The following is a 19,806-nucleotide window of genomic DNA, read 5'->3' on the forward strand; positions in this document are numbered from 1 at the left end:
TCATTTTGTTTAAGTTGCAGGTAGTTGTCAGTAAACAAGAGGTAACTGCTACACTGACTCAAGATGGCCATTTCAAACAAGCTGGCTACAGAGACAACCAGAAAAAGAAAATCTATGGTTCCAAGTACTTACTAATGTGGGCCAAAGGGGGGAGTGGTGCTTTTGTGGTTTGGAGTTTGGACTGGTGGCACTATCAGTCTCTCACCAGAAAAAAGAGGGGTGCTAACCCCAAGCTGCTTCCCGAGAAGTAATATTACCCCAGATGTCACTGGGTTCAGTACACTTACTATAGTCTTCTCTTGCTAGAGACACTGGATACAACTTACAGCAGCTGGACACAACAAAAAGCCAAGCTGCACAAAGGCCATGAAGATGTTCACACCAAAACTGCAATATACATGCATACAAATATTTCAAGCATGGGCATTAATGACCTTCAAGCCTGTCAGTATACCAAACAGTTGTTCCCATAATAAGTGTTCAAGCTGTTCTTAAAAGCATCTAAACTAGGGCTTGCTTTAACGTAATTTGGCAGTCTGTTCCATGCATCAGCTGCTCTCTCAGAGGAACAATTAGTACACTTTTCATTCCTACAGAATCTTCTACAGGGATTGTCTGATGATTCTCTACAACTTTTTGATAACCCCAAACATTCCCAGAGATAGCTATCTCTAAATGCACTATATACCTGAATAAGATCTCCTCTTAAACATCTATAAGAGACACTGTACAAGTTCAGATATTTCAGTCCTTCATAATAACACATTTTCACATCCCATGGATACCCTTGGTGTATTTCAGCTGCACTCTTTCCAGTTTACTCATGCTTATTTTCTTATAAGGTTTCCATATGGTTACTCCACACTCAAGTTTGGGTCTAATGTAATTAACAAACAATGACTTCATCATTTCTGATTTCCTAGACTGTACCAGACTAATCAGTGAAGTCCCATATACATGGCCAAAAGACAAGCAGGAATCAATGCCCCTGCTCCTTTCTCTCACTAGGAGAAAAGCAGAAAAATAAATAAATTTCAGGATGTCCAGTGACTGGCAGTCTCAAATAAAGCCAGAAAATAATGCACTCTGATCCTTCTCTCAACAGGAGCAAAAGAGAAGCACTAATCTCAACCCAATTCCTAAAAAGCAGTTCCTAGGCTCTCCAACAATTGGTAGACTAGTCCCCGATGTTACATAGTTTATAAGTAAGATAGAAAAAAGGGAGTTAATAATCTAATTACTACATTCTCTTAAAAGCCAATATATCTGACATTGAGAAGGTTGTCAACACAACCACAACCCACACCTACACAATACACAACCACATATGCAGTAGTCCTCAATAAAAACATACTCAAACAAAAGAAGCCTCCAAGGCAAAAACATACGCAACTCCACTGCCCACCACACCACACACAGTCAACAACTGTGTCTCACAGCTACTAAGGCACATAAACCCAACATATTAATCTTAAGAAACTCCATTGTGAGACACAGAGGTGCCCCATACCAGGCTGGATAAGGAGAAAGTCATGGTTAGTTGTTTGTCAGGTGCCAGAATCCATCACATCACCCATGCACTCAAGTCTCTCAATAACACAGGTACTGTTATGACTGTGTCGCAGTCCATGCTGGTGTGAATGACTTGAGACGTACCTCCCTGGACTATATGAAGAGAGATATGATCAAGCTTGCTGAATGCGTGTCCCAGGCAGGTATGTTCTTAGCCTTAAGCATTAATCTACATCACCCAGAATGATGCCTCAATACAAACAGAAAATTATTGACTTTAACAATTGGCTTACTTTCTGGTGTCACTCCAAGGGGATCCAGTACCTGACAGCCTGGGAAGACAGGACTGACAAACTACAATGATTGGCCAGAGATGGCCTGCATCTGTCCCCCTTGGGCTTCAGGCTCCTGGCAAAGGCTCTTGCCTCCCCCATAGTGCCTTTTTTAGGCAATGCAATGAGGTCAAAACTACCAACAGTCATCAAAATGCAAATTAAAGGCCATGCTGTTAAACGCCAGAAGTCTAAACATGAAACTGCACTCATTGCAATCATTCTCAACTCTGGAAGCTACTGACATTTGTGCAGGCACAGAAACTTGGTTCAAAGCTGCGGAGAGCACCCCAGCCATACTAGGTTACTCATACTATCATACATCCAGACCCCAAACCGTGGGCAGCAAAGCAAAAGGAGGTAGAGTTGCAACACATTTATTTATTTGCATTTGTTTACCCGGACAGTCCACTAGGCCAAGGTGAGCCCATTTTCAGTGGAGGCCTAGGGAGAAAAGCTCCAAACGTAGTATGATTAATATATAGTACATATATAGAATTGTATGGCACAGCATAATACATGTACTTTAAAGTAATACATTACATATAAGCAGCATAATACATATTCGAATACAGCAACACATACAGGAGGGTAGAACTGTCCTATCAGACTACATACAATAAGTGGGAGCAAATACCAGCCCTTAGAGAAGTAGATCAAGGTTCATAACAATACATTTAGCAGTAGAACCCTTTCGAGATAGGAAGAGCTAGGAGTGACATCTACGTAAGGTGTACGATAGGGTTATCAAGAAAGTTTGTTTGGGACAGGAGTCAGAGGTTAGACTTTAAGGTGTAAGATAGTATTTTCAAGGTAGTATGGGCCAGAAGCTGGAGGTTAGACTTTAAGAGACGGTAGGAATATAGAAACATAGTGTAGAGGTGACAGCAGCTAAAGGTATGGCATTACTTTTGAGAACAAATGTAGCAGGAAAGATATTTAGAACGGAAGAGAGCATGGTTTGAGATATATAGCACAGGGAGGGAAAATTCAGAGATGGAAGGAAGAAGATAAGGGGATTCAAGTTATAGGAACAATGCCCTTAGTACAGTTGCTCTGCCGAAGTGAGTTGAGGTGTTGTTTCACGGATTTCTTAAAGAGAGGGGCACTGCTGATAGACCCTACTGATGGTGGGAGATTATTCCACAATTTAGCTACAGTAAAGGAGTAGTGCATTTGTCCTGCTGCATGGGTTGGTTTCATTACATTTAGGAGGAGTTGGTTAGTGGAACGGAGAGGTCTGTTTGAATGATATTGTGTGAGTAGGGAAGACAAGGAAGGGCAGTTAGATGGTTTATAAATAGATGTGTGTGCAGTGGTTAATTGAGTAAGTGTCAGATGATGTGGTAGTTCTAAACAGTTTAGTTGGTGCAAGAGATGAGCAGTGGTGAGAACAGTAACCTGCATTTGTTACAAATTTAGCTATTTTATTGTAGCATGAGGCTAGTTTGGCTTTGAGAGAGGCTTGAATATTGGTCAGGAGAGGTGCACCATAGAGAAGAGGGGGTATTAGGAATGAAGAGACAAGAGATAAGTCTAGCGGAGTGGCTGAGGAAGTATTTTTGTCTATAGAGAGACCCCAGTTTTTGGTATTTTTTTTATATTGGTCTAAATGAGCAAGTCAAAGGTCAGGTTTTCATCTATGGTGACACCTAACAGTTTGGTGCATGGTACGACTTCAATTATTGAGCTGTTTTAGGCTTGAACGATGAAGTTTTCCTTGTTTAGAGGAGTGGATTTTTTGGATAGAAAAATGACAAGTTTACTTTTGTTGCAGTTTAGGGTGAGTTGGTTATTGGACATCCATTTCTCTGTAGTAGTGAGGGTGTCTTGTGAGAGCCGTTGCAGTTCAGATGGTGACTGAAAGCACAGGTGATTGTGAAATCATCTGCATATTGGATTACAGAACATTGGGAAGGGATGTGTGAAAGTTGTTGATAAAGATGCTGAACAGAAGGGGCCCTAATATGGAACCTTGAACACTGGTAGTAGTACTGAGAAAGGAAGAGAATGAGTTGTGCCATTTGGTTGATTGCTGCCTGTTAGTGAGGTAGTTTGTGAACCAGTCTAGGGATTGGGGTGAGATGTCAATTTCAGATAGTTTGGTGAGCAGGAAAGTGGGAGATGGTATCAAAGGCTTTAGAAAGGTTTAAGAAAAGAAAGGAGACAATTTTTCCATCCTCTCGGGCCTGCTTAACTGTGTTGGTGAATGATAAGAGACCCGTGGTGGTGTTATGACCTGGTCGGAATCCATGTTGAGTGAAGAAAAGATTTGGTTGTGAAGTATACAGTGAAGAAGCTGGGAGTGGATGCATTGTAATTTGTTTATAGTGATGTCGGCTAAGAGATGAGGTTGATTTTTCAAACACTGAAGGCGGGTAATTATCGCTTAGGGTGTTGGGAAGAGTTTCTGCAAATGCAATCCTATTTGTGTCGGAGACCAATATCCAGTCTAGGATAGAACCACTGTTATTAGTTTTGCTTGGTGTAGTTATGTCATTAATAAGTTGGGTGAAAGTGTATAAGTTGATATTGGAGGGGCGGAGCCAAGACGGCCAACTGTTAGCAACAGTTTTTCAGAGCTCTATGAAACTAATATAAAAAACAAGAAATAACTTATTTTATTTTAGCAAAAATACTCAGAATTGATAGATGAAAGTATAAACTATATTATTAGTAGCTTTGGTGAACTTAGGAAAGTTTTTTTTTGCTGTCAAATTATAAAGGAGAACATATCATTTGTGGCAATGAAGACTTCTCTTTCTGACATGGCTTTAAAAAAAAGAAATGCAGCTTGTGACATCTGCTCTACAAGAACTCTCACTAAAAATTGATGATTTTAAGGAAAGAGTTTACAAAACCTCAAAGAAAATTGTCAGAAACAAACAGATTATCTCAAGGAACTTATACAGCAGCATCAATCCAGAATAACACACTTAGAAGCATCCCCGAATGATCTTTGATGGAAGACTGAAGGAAGAAGAAAGCCAGAAAGATTTTCTCATCAAACAAAACTGCTGGCTTCTCAATAAAGTAAATGACCTGGAAAACATGGAGAGAAAGTCAAATATAAGGATTTTTGGCATCCCTGAGAGAACTGAAGAAGATATAATTTCTTTCCTGAATACCTGGATTCCAGATTTAAAGGAGGATCTGCCCTTTGGTATTGAAAGGGCTCATAGAGCTTTAGGAAAGCCAGTGTCAACATCCTCCTCTTTTCCTCCCAGATCAATAGTCATAAAGTTTCTATCTTATTTGGACAAGGAGTTGGTCCTTAAATCTGCCTGGAGGAAAAGTCCATTAAAAATTAATCAAAACCCAATTAGGTTTGATAATGACTATTCTATCAGGGTTTTGAAACAGAGGAAAAAAGCTTGGCCATTAATAAAACTGCTAAAGCAGAATAATATCAAAACTCAGCTTGTCCTTCCTGCCAGAATAAAAATTCTATATCAGAATGAAATTAGATCATTTAATGCCCTAGAGGAAGCCACTGCCTTTATTAAAAACAATAACATTATTTCCTTACTTGAAGATATGGAATGGGCATCTGCATCTCTGAAGAGAGTTGCTGATAAATCTTCTTGGACTGATGTTAAAAAGGACTATAGACATGGTACCTAAACTAGAATATATACAATTTATATCTCTCAAGATCTTTATTCTAAAATCTTGAAATTTTCAATACAACCTTGTCCCTTTTCAGATCATAATTCCCTGTTGTTAACAATACACTTTGAATTCAATCAATTAGTTATTACTTCAAGGATTCCTTCATATATCACAAAAATTAAAGACTTTAAATGTTGGATAACTTCTGAACTTCAGCTTTTCTTAGAGATTAATTATAAACCTGAAACAAACACAATTATAGTTTGGGATTCTCTCAAGGACTGTGTGGTAAAACCACTAGCTCGTACAAAAATAAAATTAAAGAATGGGACTCAGAGTTACAGCAACTCCAAAATCAATTATCTCTTAAATCTAATATAAACTTAACTGCTACAGATAATGAGGAAAATAGAAGAAACAAATAAGAAATGCAATGAAATATTATCCCATAAAACTAATTTAGCTATGGAAAAACTGAAATTAAATTCTTATGCTACCTCTGCTAAGCATCTTCATACCTATCTATGAAAGTTAAGATACAATCAAAAATTAATAACATTGATAGTATCTTTCATGAAGAGAAAAGGAAAAAAGTCTTGGACATTCTGGAGGCTTTTAATTATCATTATGCAGAGCATCATAAAGATAAAATAAGTACACATGAATGTGAGAAGTTAGAGAATATAGTTCCCAACATAACAAGAATTCCTGAAAACTTAAGTTAGATCTACAAAAATGTATTTCTCAAAAGGAAATTATAGATGGGATTAAAGGAAGTAAGTCTAATAAAGCACCTGGAATGGATAGCTTAATTATTGAAATTTATAGTTTGTTCCCTTCTTCTATAATCTCTATCCTACACAAAACCTTTCTCGAAGTTCAAACATTAGCAAATATTCCTCCTTCTTGAAGATATTCTCTAATTCCCCCTGTATTAAAAGACAATAAATGACCCTAATCATTGCAACTCATATAGACCAATTTCTTTGTTGAATAATGATTATAAACTATTTATGTTAATTATGGTCAATAGATTGAAAATACTCATATCTAAAATAATTAATGAAGACCAAACTGGTTTCATACATAACAGGCATACACAGGAAAATATTAAGAGTATTAACTCTGATAGATTACCTCAATAGAGGAAACCATGAAGCATTGATAATAGGTCTAGATATTCAAAAGGCCTTTGACGTCTTAAACTGGGGTTATTTATTTAAAGTCTTACAGTTATTTGATTTTCCCCCTTTTTTATAACAATGATAAAGAAAATCTATGAAAATAATCTAGCATATGTCAAATTAGGTCCCTTTACTTCCAAAGCAATCCAAATCACTAGTGGTACTAGACAAGGATGTCCCATGTCCCCTATTCTATTTGCTCTGGCCATAGAAATACTCGCCATTTTAATACATAATAACCCAAAGATAAAAGGTATAAATATATATGACCAATATACTTCTAAAATAATGATGTTTGCTGATGATGATTTACTTACCTTACCCAACTCTAAGAAAGTGTTAGGTGAAGTGGATATAGTAACAACAATTTTCCAAAAAAAATCTCAGGACTCTCCTTCAACAAATCTAAATCAAAATATTTATTATTAGATACAAAAAGAACATACAGGTTTCAGTTACTCATACTACTGGAAACCAAGTTTCAACTCTAGACTATTTAGGAATAGTCCTACGCAAGAATATAGAGGCAACCTTACAGCTTAACTATGCTAAAGCCATAGACTTAATCAAGACATTAATAAGCAAATGGAATAATCTGTTTATAATATTTGATGACAGGTTACAACTGATAAAAGTGGTTTTGTTACCTAAAGTATTATATATAGCGCAAGCCCTTATACTTCCACCAGGAAAGAAAATCCTTAAAGAAATCACTTCAATTCTGATGACATTCTTATGGCACCCCAAGAGAAATAGAGTGGCATATTCTCATCATATCAGAAAACGGGAACAAGGGGGGTTAAAATTCCCAGCGATTGAAACTTGTATAAAGGCATCTATAATTAAAATAGTGATGAACTGGATAAATCCTAGATACTCTTCCAACTAGAAACAGTTATACTCCATTATACTAATGAATGAAAATTGTTTATCAAAGAATGCTTTGGTAACTGACAAAGATAATAAGATATAGCACTATTTAAGTTTAATTTTACAGTATAGTACAACAAAATGAACTAAACTAACATTAATAAACAATATTTTTGATGTGTTCAGAAAATTCAGTAACACAAATTTAGATATAAAACTGTGGCATAGATTTTTGACACCATTTACTATTACAAAGGATTTCCCTGATAAAACACAGAGTTTTGGTTTATGGGAAAATAATAACTTATTTTGTTGGTTGCAATATATTGAAAACCAACAAGCTTTCAACACACAAAGTATATTGTCAACCTATGGCCTTATCCCCTAATGACTGGTTGGTTCTTCGGAGTGTCACAGCATACACTTAGGATCTGTGTAGATTAATACATAACTCATCCTTCAAAACCGTACCAAAAATTATAAACTGGATTTTTGGAATTTTATATAATAATATCAATGTTTAGAATGAATTATCATATTTATATAACACTTTGTCTATAAGACAGCTCCTAACGATTCTTACTGGCAATACCTAACTAAAGGGTTTCAAGTATCATTATCAATGGAAGATAAAACAAACATTTTATTTTCAGTTAAACTAACTTCTTACTCACAATTCTGGAGGATTTTGCATTGGAAATTTCTACACAAATCCTTTTTGACACCTGAGAAACTCTCAAAAATGAACCCTTTAAACAGCAAGTTATGTTGGAGATGTCATCTGTCCACTAATGTTGACAGGTCTCATATTTTTTATGACTGTTCTAATATTAAACCATATTGGAATGAGATTAACAAATTTCTTCAAGATACCTATACTGATATATTTCTTTTGACAAAGTCTTTAATTTTATTGAATGTTGTTAATAGTAATAATATGAAGAAAGATGACCTGTATTTTGTTGTGGACAATGTTAGCAATAGCCAGAAAATGTATAACTAGAAGATGGAACTCTAATGTAGCACCCACAATGGAGGAATTCCTATTACTGAAGAAATGCATACTAATGGAAAAAAGAACTAAATAGTTAAGAACTTTTCCTAAGCCATTGGTTAATAGTCAGTGGAGGAAAGTTTTGAATTTGATTGATACCCTACAGATGGAACCAAACTCTTCCTAACTATCATAGTTTATATATTACTTATTATTTAACTACAAATGTTTTTATCTGAATCCTTTTTGTCAGGCTGAATGTAAATACTTTAAATAGATATTGAATGTTATGAATGTATTAAAATATTGTGTTATTTCATCAAAATAAAAATAATTTGAGTAAAAAAAAAGTTGCTACTGGAAGTAGGATTATGGTGGTTGATGTCTAGCCAATTGATACTGATGTCTCCTAGGATTAAAGTTTTGTTTTCTAAATTGTTGGATGCTCAAGACAATATTTCCTCTAGAATTGGTATATTAATGCCAGGAGGAATGTACAATACACTAATGCAGATGTTTGTGCAAGAGTTTGTTCTAAGGAAGGAAACTATCATTTCAGCTGAGAAGAATTGTGGGATAGGCTTGTATGATATAACGGAGAAATTGCTATGATATATTAGACAGACTCCTCCACCCTTTTTATGGGGTCAGTCAGATCTTAGACAGGCAAAACCTGGGGGTAGGAATTCTGTATCTTTTCTATAGAGGTGCAGTTAACCACTGACAAGACCCCTATTCAAATCACAGCTAGCTACAGCCCCCCCCCCCAACTTTGAGTCAAGATACCTACTCCGCCTATCTGGACCTCTTCGAATCTATCAGGATTCAACCCTTTACCCTGATCCTGGGTGACTAACTATCCAACCATAGACTGGAAGAACTACTCATGCTAAAACACAAATGCCCAGAGACTCCTTGATTTAGTCAATGAAAATGCCTTGGACCAGCTGGTCGACACCCCCACAACAGGTGAAAGTATCTTGGACTTGGTATTAGCCAACATGAGTAACCACTGCAGCATCCCTATAGTATCATCCTCCCTGGTAAGATCCAACCACAAAGCGGTCACTTTCGAAGTCACCATCTCCCCCCACCCTCAGCTAGGGTCAAACAAAACAACTTCTCCAAAGTTGACTGCAACCTCCTGCGGGAAGGTATAAACAGCTTCACAGTCCACTCCCCCTCCACAGGAACTGGCACATATGTCCAAAACTAACAAGTAACCTGCATGTGCGACCTCAACCTGGTCTGTGACAACAACAGGACTTGTTGGCGGGACAGATCTGTGTCCCAGAGACTCCCCCTTCTGTGGAATAGACTCTGCCTTCTGTGGAATAGACTCCCCCTTCTGTGGAATAGACTCTGCCTTCTGTGGAATAGACTCCCCCTTCTGTGGAATAGACCCCCCTTCTGTGGAATAGACCCCCCCCCTTCTGTGGAATAGACTCTCTCTCCACATCAAGCAGAGTACTTAATTAACCCTTTTTAAGCACAACCTAGATAACTGGATGGGGAACAGAAAATACACTCCCTGAGATTCCACCTGTGTCCCTGCTGGACAGGGTCATCAGGTGCTGACTTGTCGGAACATGGGCTAAATTCTTGGTTAGGCTTGTAAGGGCTTCAGGGCCAATAGCCTAGTAACTTCTTATGATACTATGACTATGCTTTAACTGAATGAGATATGAAACAGACTAATTTACGCTTTAAGAGTATAAGTGTTGGGCCTTTTCAGTTTAACCATTTCAGTACTCTGTAGAATGAGCAGATGAGAAGACACTGAGAGGAGCTCTCAAACTTACAAGTAGGGGTAGGCAGCTCAAAAGCCATCAATGCAGTCACACACTAGTTGTAGTCCCACGGCGCTTGTAGCTAAATAAGAAACCTTACATCCCAGCTCCTGCTACTAATCAGCTAGATTTAAATCATTTTCATTCAGTAAATGGAAAAGCATTTTTCTGTAACAAGCCCTAACCAAAAACTTTTAAAGCTCCACAAAAAAAATGGTAAAACAAAATTTAAAATAAACAAACAGTAACAATAATAATAATAATAATAATAATAAGGAATCATCCAAACAAACCTTAAATGAAAAAAAATCAAATCCAAAATCCAGTGCAGTCAGACATCAGCAGTAATCACTAAAAAGAACAAGTTTCTGACAGCAGATTACTGTCACATCCTTTGCTGTACTCGGTCAGTCTGTTCATGTTTTAGTCTGAGAGTAAGCATTGTTCCAAAAGTAGTGTAAAGATTGTTTTCTAGTAAATTAATTCAAAAGAGCTGAGTGAACTTACCATTTGCTTAATATGCTATGGGAAGAATACAGTTAGAAGTAACAAACCTGTGTCCACCTCTCTGCAGACTAGACTGGAGAGACATGGTGGTGACTTGGCACTTCTGCTGTGACTGCTGGACACATAACTGTGCTAACTTATCCATGATCTCCTGGGACCTAGAAGAAGCATTAGGTACAGCATCTCCTATAGGTGCAAACAGACAAACACAAATGTGTGAAATTCAGAGGGTGGACTATATTTAAACTGCTTTGTAATAAATGAGCCATTATGTTGTAGATAATACAGAAGTACAAAAAATACAGCTAAGTGAAGTAGAAACCTAAACAGCAGATCCTTGAGACTGTGGTCCTAGGGTGGTAGCTTAAACATACAGTAGAAAAAGCAACTGGTGCCCAATACTAGCAAATTTAACTGTCAATACTGATAATCAAACCACTGGGATTATTTCCCCTTCCTGTGACACAATTAGTCTATTAACAGCAAAAGTTCAGTAATGCCCCTATAAAAACAGTGTCAGCCAACCTGTATCCAGAAGAACAGGATTAGAAAATATGAGACCACTTCCCCTGATAAGCAAAATTAAATTACATCACAGAAAATCCCCAAAAAGTTAAGACAAGGAGACTCGGTTTACTCTTTAAATTATATTTGGCCAAGATACCCCGTGGGAATAAAGACAGCAAATCCTTCCTTTAAAAGACAAACTACACACTGAGCTACACTTGAGATCACAGGAGGTCTGTCTCTCCAAAAACTTCAGTCCATTCTTGAAAGCTACAGATATGCTATAAAAGCAGTTCCTACCCACCTGTACCCAAGTAGAGCAGTATTAGAAAACATTTGATAGATTATCGTCTGCTAAAGAGCAAAATTAAGCTACAGCTCAGAAAATGCCCCCAAATTAGAAAAGGTAAGAAAGATCAGTTTATTCTGTTAAAACATTTGGTCAAGGCAACCCAGAGGAATAAGGAAAGAAAATCTATCACCTACTGAAAAAAAAAACATAACTTTCAAGACTGACTGGCATATTAAACACCTAGTAGCTATGCTCTTCTGGAGATCACAATAACATTTTGAAAAGCAGATAAATCCTAAACTAACCATCATCACTGTACTAGCAAACATCAGCCATATAGATTTTTTTCATCTTCACAGATACTGACAGTGCTGTCCACGTTGTTGCAATCAAACCATAACTAATCTTATGGCTGTACCCATTAATCAAAACAACAAGCCATGTACTCTGCCCACCTACCCTATTAAGGCAATGCTATGCTCTTACAAAAAAGTAAAGTAAACGTACAAGAATATTAACAATAACCAAAAGTCTCTCAGATCCTCACAACCTAGTGTAAAAGACTCAGATACATACAGAACGGTCTTTGGCATGAAAATGAGGCTGCCATTTTGTATTGTGAAATATAAAATTCTGAGATACATGTTTGAAAGATGCCCCATCCCCACTTTGGCAATCATTTCATATATAATCCATATTATATATCATTTCATATATAATCCCCTCCCTGCCTGACTGTGGCATTGATCCTACCCCTCTAGCCTGTAAGAGGTTTTTTAAACCCTGGGAGCCATCTTTAAATTTCTTTAAGCAGCTGCAGTCCCTGGTGTTGTGAGCTCCCATGTAAGCACTGGAATTTTTGATTACTCTTTTTTTTTGAAAATGTAAACCTTTATTTTAGCCTTTTTTACTGCTATATTTGACAGTGTAAACATTTACCAAACTGACTATCATCTTATGTTATAGTGATAGTGGCTGCAACTGTGTTTGTGTTTCTGTGTACTGTATGCTATTGTAACACATACTACTACTGTGTTACTTAAGTGCATGTTATCCTTCTCACATATATTGTTAATTTTCTCCTTGCATTTTGTGGCTGGAACAGTTTGTTTATTGAGTAGTGCATGCTACTGTTTCACTTACTACTGCTTTACTTAAGTGCATATTGCAAGTGTTTCTAATGCAAACATAGCAAAGGCTATTTATTAACAATTACGCTGTGGTAGTGAGAACAGATAACAGTACTGCATACTATATATATGTCTGCTTTTAGCCTGATTAGCTGCTTGTTTTTAAAACTATACTAAGGCTCCTAAACTTGGAAAAGTAACTCATTACTTATTGTGATAAAATATGTTAACAGAGCTACTTACCATATGGCTGTTCTTAGCTTGTCTAGCTACCAGTTCTTCTAAGGACTGCTTTTACAAGGAAAACATACCTGACAGCTGTTGTCCGGCATCTAGATTAAATGTTTAACATCAAACAAGGACACAGCATTGTAGAAACCTTAACAATTATTACCTGCATCATAGTCTAATAGCAAGAGTAGTCTATAAAGCTAGTGATATATTTTAACTGTTTGTTGACCATTTATGTAACTAAAATGCATATACTGTGCTTCGCAGCTGTACGGAGCTCCTCTATTGCCGTATATTACATAGTTTAAGTGACAGTGTTATGCCTGCTTGACTGGTGGCTAGTTATTAGTGCTGATAAGGTCTTTCTCATAATAAATGTTTTCTTTCTAGGTAGTCCCCCTCAAACTGCCCCAGTATAAGGCACTGCTGACTGAAAGGATGTTACCCTGAAATACTTACCTGCTACAAGTCTTTGAAGTCCAACCTGCAACTTGAATAAGGTTAATACCATAACATGTGCCAGTATCTTAACATTCTACCTATGCACAGTTTCATGCTGCCCTAGGTCTAAAGTCACCTCCAGGCTCACTCCATATTGTGTAACCTAGCTAGATTTTCCCCACTGATCTTACCTCTTTAACCTACAAATCTACCCTGCACACAGTAATTTCATCCGGCTCCCCTGCACATAGCCCATAAAATATACCCTGCAGCTCTTAATTAATCTGTGCAAAGGGACAATCTACAGCTTAAAAATAGCCCATAAATTTGGTGTAAAACTAAACCAGTAAAATACAACCAAAAAGATACATTGGCATGAAATTAAACTAGTAAAATACAGCCAAAAAGATACATTTGGAAAAGAAACAAGTAAGCCTAGGGATATAATTGGAGTTAGTGTTAGCCCCGCTGCGCTCGGGCTCACTCCGCTCCCCTCTCTGCCCCCTATTACCCCCCCAACTAGTGCTACATTTCAACTAAACTTAGCCACTCCCCTCATGCTAACCACCAATCACTGAATCTGCCCACCCCGTACCCATTTCCTTCTCGTCCACTATTCCACATCCTGTAAAGTACAGTCTTCCATCTAACTACCTTACAATCACAAACAACACCTCTCATCATCCACCACACCCACCCCATCCCAAGCAGATCTCTCACTCATGACCAAACCCAACCAAACCATGCTCAAACTACCCAAACCCACATACATACACCTATTACTATTGTCATAGGTGTATCTACCCTCCCACTGCTAACTTCTATCAACAACCACCAAAAACAACTTAATTTTATCCACATACTAAGAAAAACTACTTCCACTAATATTATTACAACATACCCTTTTACTCAACTAGCCCCATATCACTGCCAAACCTTCTTTATTCACCACTATGCACACAGATTACAGCCATCATACTACCAGTCCCAAACAACTATAAAGAACTTTAAGACCCTAAACAAACTCCTCAAACTCTATTTTTACCTCAGAACCCATCTCATTAGCTGCGGTGATATACACCCAAACCCAGGCCCACAAAATCTAGGAGCCCCAACCCTCAACCTGAATGATACCCTACTCCACCGAGACAAATTCAAGCGCCTCATTTTAAATTTAAATGTCAGAAGTATACTAAACAAAGTCCACGACCTTCATGCACTACTCTCCCATATTAACCTACGTGGCCTAACCCAAATCATCACTTCCCCCACAAGAACAGACAAGAGAACTAAACACCAATCCACTCTAGATTGCATACTCGTATCCCACCCATCACTGATATCCCTAGCAGGGTGTCTACCATACACCCTGAGTGACATTCTTACTCAGATCAAAATCACCACAACTGACACAAATATCTACGTGCCTATTTAGAAACAAAAAACACTTCCGCTCCAACTTTATAAATGGCCTAAAAATGTGGAACTGGACCCCCCCCCTAAAAAACTCTTGAAGCTGTACTATATTTCAATACTACCTTCTTAAACACCCTTAACCATCACGCCCCCTTCAGAACAACAAGAATTAAAACTAAATATGCCCCCTGGTTAACCCCAGACACAAAATCCCTCCTCAAAAAAGAAACAATGCATGCACCAATTACCTCAACAGTAAATCCCAATTGAACAAACATACATTGAACTACGTAACAAAACCAAAAAACTCACCAAAACAGACACATCTTACTACCAAAAGTTACAGGATAAGCACAGGAACAACCCACAAAAATTTTGGGCAGCAATTAACTCTATTCTACAACCAGGTAAAACAACTACCCTGACCCCAAAAATAGATGATAACCAAAAAAACATCCCCACTCAATTTAATAAATACTTTACAGAAACCATCCAGACCCTTGCAAACAACCAGCCCTATGACTATCCACCCTACTTTATGCCTCCCCCATGCTTACAAATCTCTGCAAATCCGACCTAAACAAACTTGATAGTTGTTATAATAAGACAGCCAAATTCGCTACAACCTGTCCCATCAAAACACATCACTGTGAATGCCTAAAAAACTTAATTGGCTAGAACTACCACTACTACTTCAACTCAATCAACTATCATTAGCCCACAAAATAATACATAAATCTTTTGCAACCCTATACAACCGCCAGACCCTTGAGGTCTAGCACACAAAACCTCCTCAAAGTAACCAAATATAACAATGAAGCTGGTAAGTCTGTCTACAGCCACTGTATAACAAAAACCTGGAACTCCCTTCCTGCCCACATAACTGACGACAAATCCGCATCACAGTTCAAGAAACTTGTTAAAACTCACTTTTTGAATAATCAACTGTGCTCATGTATACCCCCTGGCTATTATCTCATTAGAACACTTCACTTAACTTAGGTAACTCTGCTAAGCCAACCAATCATAGTACTGTACCCACTTAGGACTGTTAATCTACTGCTCATCCCATCTCTCCAGGAGTTAGGGAAAACTACCCCAGCAATGTTCCCAGGAGAAGACATATTGTAAATCAATTTATCCTTCTCAACTAAAGCGAGCATCATCTGCTCTCTCAGAGCCTTATTCTACATCTCTCTGCTTTTACTCTGATAGTAAATCTATCACAGGAATCCTAAACTTAGGAATATCTTCTAAAATGTAATATTATATTGTAGAGAATGAATGTATCCTATCTGTTAGTTAACATGTATGTCAAAGTCTCTTCTATGGAAATTATATGTCAAAAGTCTGTTCTTAAAGCTATGTTTTGTAAAAAAATTTTCTCTTGGAGCTTTTCTACCCGGGCCTCCACTGAAAATGGACTTGTAATCCGGTTGGACTCTCCCAGTCAACAAATGTAAAATAAATAAAAAATAAATAAATAAGATAAATGTGTATGTGCACACTGTGCAGACATGCGTGCATACGGGTCTATATTACCTGATCAAAAAACCTAGTCAGACATCGAATGCCTTTTCGCTGACCAATAAACATAGAAAAAGAAGTTATGTACTCACCATAACGTTCCATGTTAGTAGTCCATCTCACTCTTCATTTTTACATATGGGATAGGAGCCGATCCTCGGCTCCGACTCAGCCTATTTACAAGCTGGAAGACTTTTGGTTGGCTTGTGGCTAGGTAGGTATCCCATGGTGCACCAGTACAATCCCCAGATCTTGTTTGCTGCTAACTAGAAGAAATAATAACAACATACAGAAAGAAGCCAATACTAAAAGGTCTCCATAAATAATGAAATTAACATTTTTCTGTCTCCAGGTACTTCCAAGGAAGGAGGCCGGGTTCGTAAGAATGAAAAGTGAGATGGACTACAAACATGGAACATTATGATGAGTACATAACTTCTTTATGTTCTGTAGTCCTATCTCACCTTCATTCTTACATATGGGACAGCGTCCCTAGCATCTTATTCTTGGGTGGCTCAAGGAAAAATACTCCTGAGTACCGTGGAACCAAAAGATGCTCAACCCCTGGAGGTTAAATCTAATTTGTAATGAGTAATAAAAATGTGAGGGGTAGCCCACATAACTGCTGAACAAATATTATCAAGTGGGACCCTGGCTTGAAAGGCTGCAGAGGTAGACTGAGATCTGGTAGAATGAGCCTTGATTTTAAAGGGTAAAGGTCTACCCTCAGAATTGTAAACATAAGCTATGCAGCCAGAAATCCAATTAGAGAGAGTTACTTTGGAAACTGGTAAGCCCAACCTGGATTCAGAAAAGGAAATGAATAATTGATCTGATTTTCTGATGTCTTTAGTCCAGTGCAAATAAAAACGTAATTGTCTATGGACATCCAGCTGATGAAACCTGTACTCAGCTGTGTTGGAGTGATTTGGAAAGAAAACTGGAAGTTCTATGGATTGATTCAAAGTGGCATGAGAACTAACCTTGGGGACAAAGGAGGGATTAGTACGAAGGGACACCCTGTCTTTGTGAAAAATCAGATAAGGCGGTTTAACAGACAATGCTTGCAACTCAGACACCCGTCTGGCTGACGTGATAGCCACCAAAAACAACGTCTTCCAAGACAAAAATTTCAAAGAAGTTGAATGAGAAGGCTCAAAGGGCGGAGATGTCAATTTAGATAACACAAAATTTAAATCCCATGAGGTGACAGGTACTTGGACAGGGGGTCTTAAAGTGGCACCTTTGAGGAAGGTTTTGCACAGCGTATGTGGCAATCGCTTAGAATCTGGAAAATCTAGATGAAAATTTGAAATCGCTGCCAAATGAACTCTGATCACTAGTGGCAGCCGCAGGTCCTTGGTGAAAAAGCTCAGAAATTAATTCCAAAACCACTGGAATGGAGGCATTGTAGGGGTCAATATCCATTTTCTCTGCCCAAAGAGAGAATCTTCTCCATTTACTGGAATATAGTCTCCTAGTGGAAAGGTTTATGAGAAGACGTACGGATATGAGTCATGGAAGGCGAGAAGTCATGAAGCCTGACTAGGGATGGAACTGAAGCAGCCACACTGTCAAACTGAGGGTGTGTAAGGAGGGGTGAAGCAAACCTGACATGCGAGTCAAAAGGTCTGGAACTGGGTCCAAAATCCAAGGATCGTCCAGGAGAAGAGGCCCGAGGAAGGGGAACCAAACCTGACGAGGCCAGTAAGAAGCAATGAGGATCAGTTAGCTTCCCAGCTATTTCACTTTCTGAATAACCTTGGAAATGAGAGGAAACAGAGGAAAAGCATACAGGAGACCCAGGGGCCAATTGTGAACAAGTGCGTCTCTCGGTGACTCCCCCAGAGGGGGGATGAGGGAGAAGTAGCTGCTGCATTTGGCATTGATTGGGCTGGCAAAGAGATCGCAGCAAGGCTGTTCCCATCTGTGGAAAATCTGTTCCGCTGTTTCCTGTTTCAGAGACCACTCGTGAGGCATCAGGATTGCCCAGCTGAGCTTGTCGGCTATCAGGTTGGTCACCCCTGGAATGTGCGTTGCCACCAGAAAATGCTGGGAAGATATAGCCCATTTCCAAACTCGCATGGCTTCTCGACACAGTGGGTAAGATCTGGTTCTACCCTGTTTGTTAATATACCATACTACCGACATGTTGTCTGATTGTATTGCAATAGTCCCCAGAGGAAGAAGGTCATGAAGTGCTCGCAACGCCAGGAGCACCGCCCTCATCTCTAGAACACTGATATGCAGGTGAGCCTCGTGATCTTGCCATGTGCCTTGGATAGTCCTGCCTAGCTAACGCCCCCCCTATCTGTGAAACATCCATGGTCACAGTGGCAATGGGTTGGCGAGGAACAAATGAAGCACCCGTGGTCAGCTGATTGGGTAATGTCCCACAAAGGAGGTCCTTCTTGCAAGATTCTGTCAGCAGAACTTCAGAATGAACTGGCTCCCCACTTAAGCACCATGTTCAATAATAGCCTTGCATCAGGCTTTGTGCCCACTGAATGGCATACAGCAACAGTTATCCCACTACACAAAGAGGGAGCCACCACTGATCCTGGGAACTATCGACCTATTAGCCTGATGAGCCTGGTCTGCAAGGCCATGGAACGTATCATCATGGAACTCATAAAAAAGACATTGGTAACCTCCAAACTCTGGATCCCACCCAGTTCGGGTTTGTGAAAGGCAGATCATGCCTCCTGAACCTGATCGACTTCTTTGAGGCAGTCACCAAAGCCGTGGTTAAGGGTAAGGTGGTTCACACAGCCTATCTTGACCTCGCCAAGGCTTTCAACACCATCCCCCATTCTGGAATTATAGCTAAACTCACTAAACTAGGTATAAATCACTACATCACAAGATGGGTTGCCAACTGGCTCACTGACAGAACCCACACTGTAAAAGTTGCAGACTCCAAATCTGACCTCAAAGCAGTGACAAGTGGAGTACCACAGGGATCTGTCCTGGGACCTCTCCTGTTTGGTATCTACTTCTCTGAAGTACAGGCTAACACAGAAGGCCTCTGGCTAATGAAGTTCGCAGATGACTGCAAACTAGGAGCCATAGTCAAGTCCCCAAATGATGTGGACATCCTACAGAAGGGCCTCACTGAGACAGATGCCTGGTGTCAGAGCCATGGCCTCAAGCTCAATGCCAAAAAGTACAGTGTCATCCCCTTTGGTAAAAACTCTGTACCCATGAACTACCACATAGGCAGCAATCTACTTAACACCGAATGTGTGATAAGAGACCTTGGGTCCCAGGTGGACAGTAGTCTCTCCTTTGATAGTCACATCGCCATAGTAATCAGGAAGTCCTTCTACGTGGCACACCTCATCATAAAAGAGTTCTCATCCAGGAAAAAAGAGGTCATTGTTCCCCTCTACTCGTCACTCATTAGACCCATTATAGAGTACAACACCCCTTCTGGAATGTACCTCTCAAGACATCTGCAG

At 38.9% G+C, this 19,806-nt stretch overlaps 1 protein-coding gene across 1 annotated transcript in view; it reads right to left on the reverse strand.

The window, feature by feature from the left end:
• LOC122816492 (dynein axonemal assembly factor 8-like) overlaps window positions 1-19,806 on the reverse strand; it is a 3,534,829-nt gene that overhangs the window by 3,043,876 nt on the left and 471,147 nt on the right. The window contains exon 5 of the mRNA XM_044089323.1: window positions 10,849-10,987. Coding sequence (XP_043945258.1) covers window positions 10,849-10,987 — 139 coding nt within the window. The remainder of the gene's footprint in view (window positions 1-10,848; window positions 10,988-19,806) is intronic.

Source organism: Protopterus annectens, chromosome 12.part0 (assembly GCF_019279795.1).
Source record: "Protopterus annectens isolate FY-2018-M chromosome 12.part0, PAN1.0, whole genome shotgun sequence".
Taxonomy (NCBI): Eukaryota; Metazoa; Chordata; order Ceratodontiformes; family Protopteridae; genus Protopterus; species Protopterus annectens.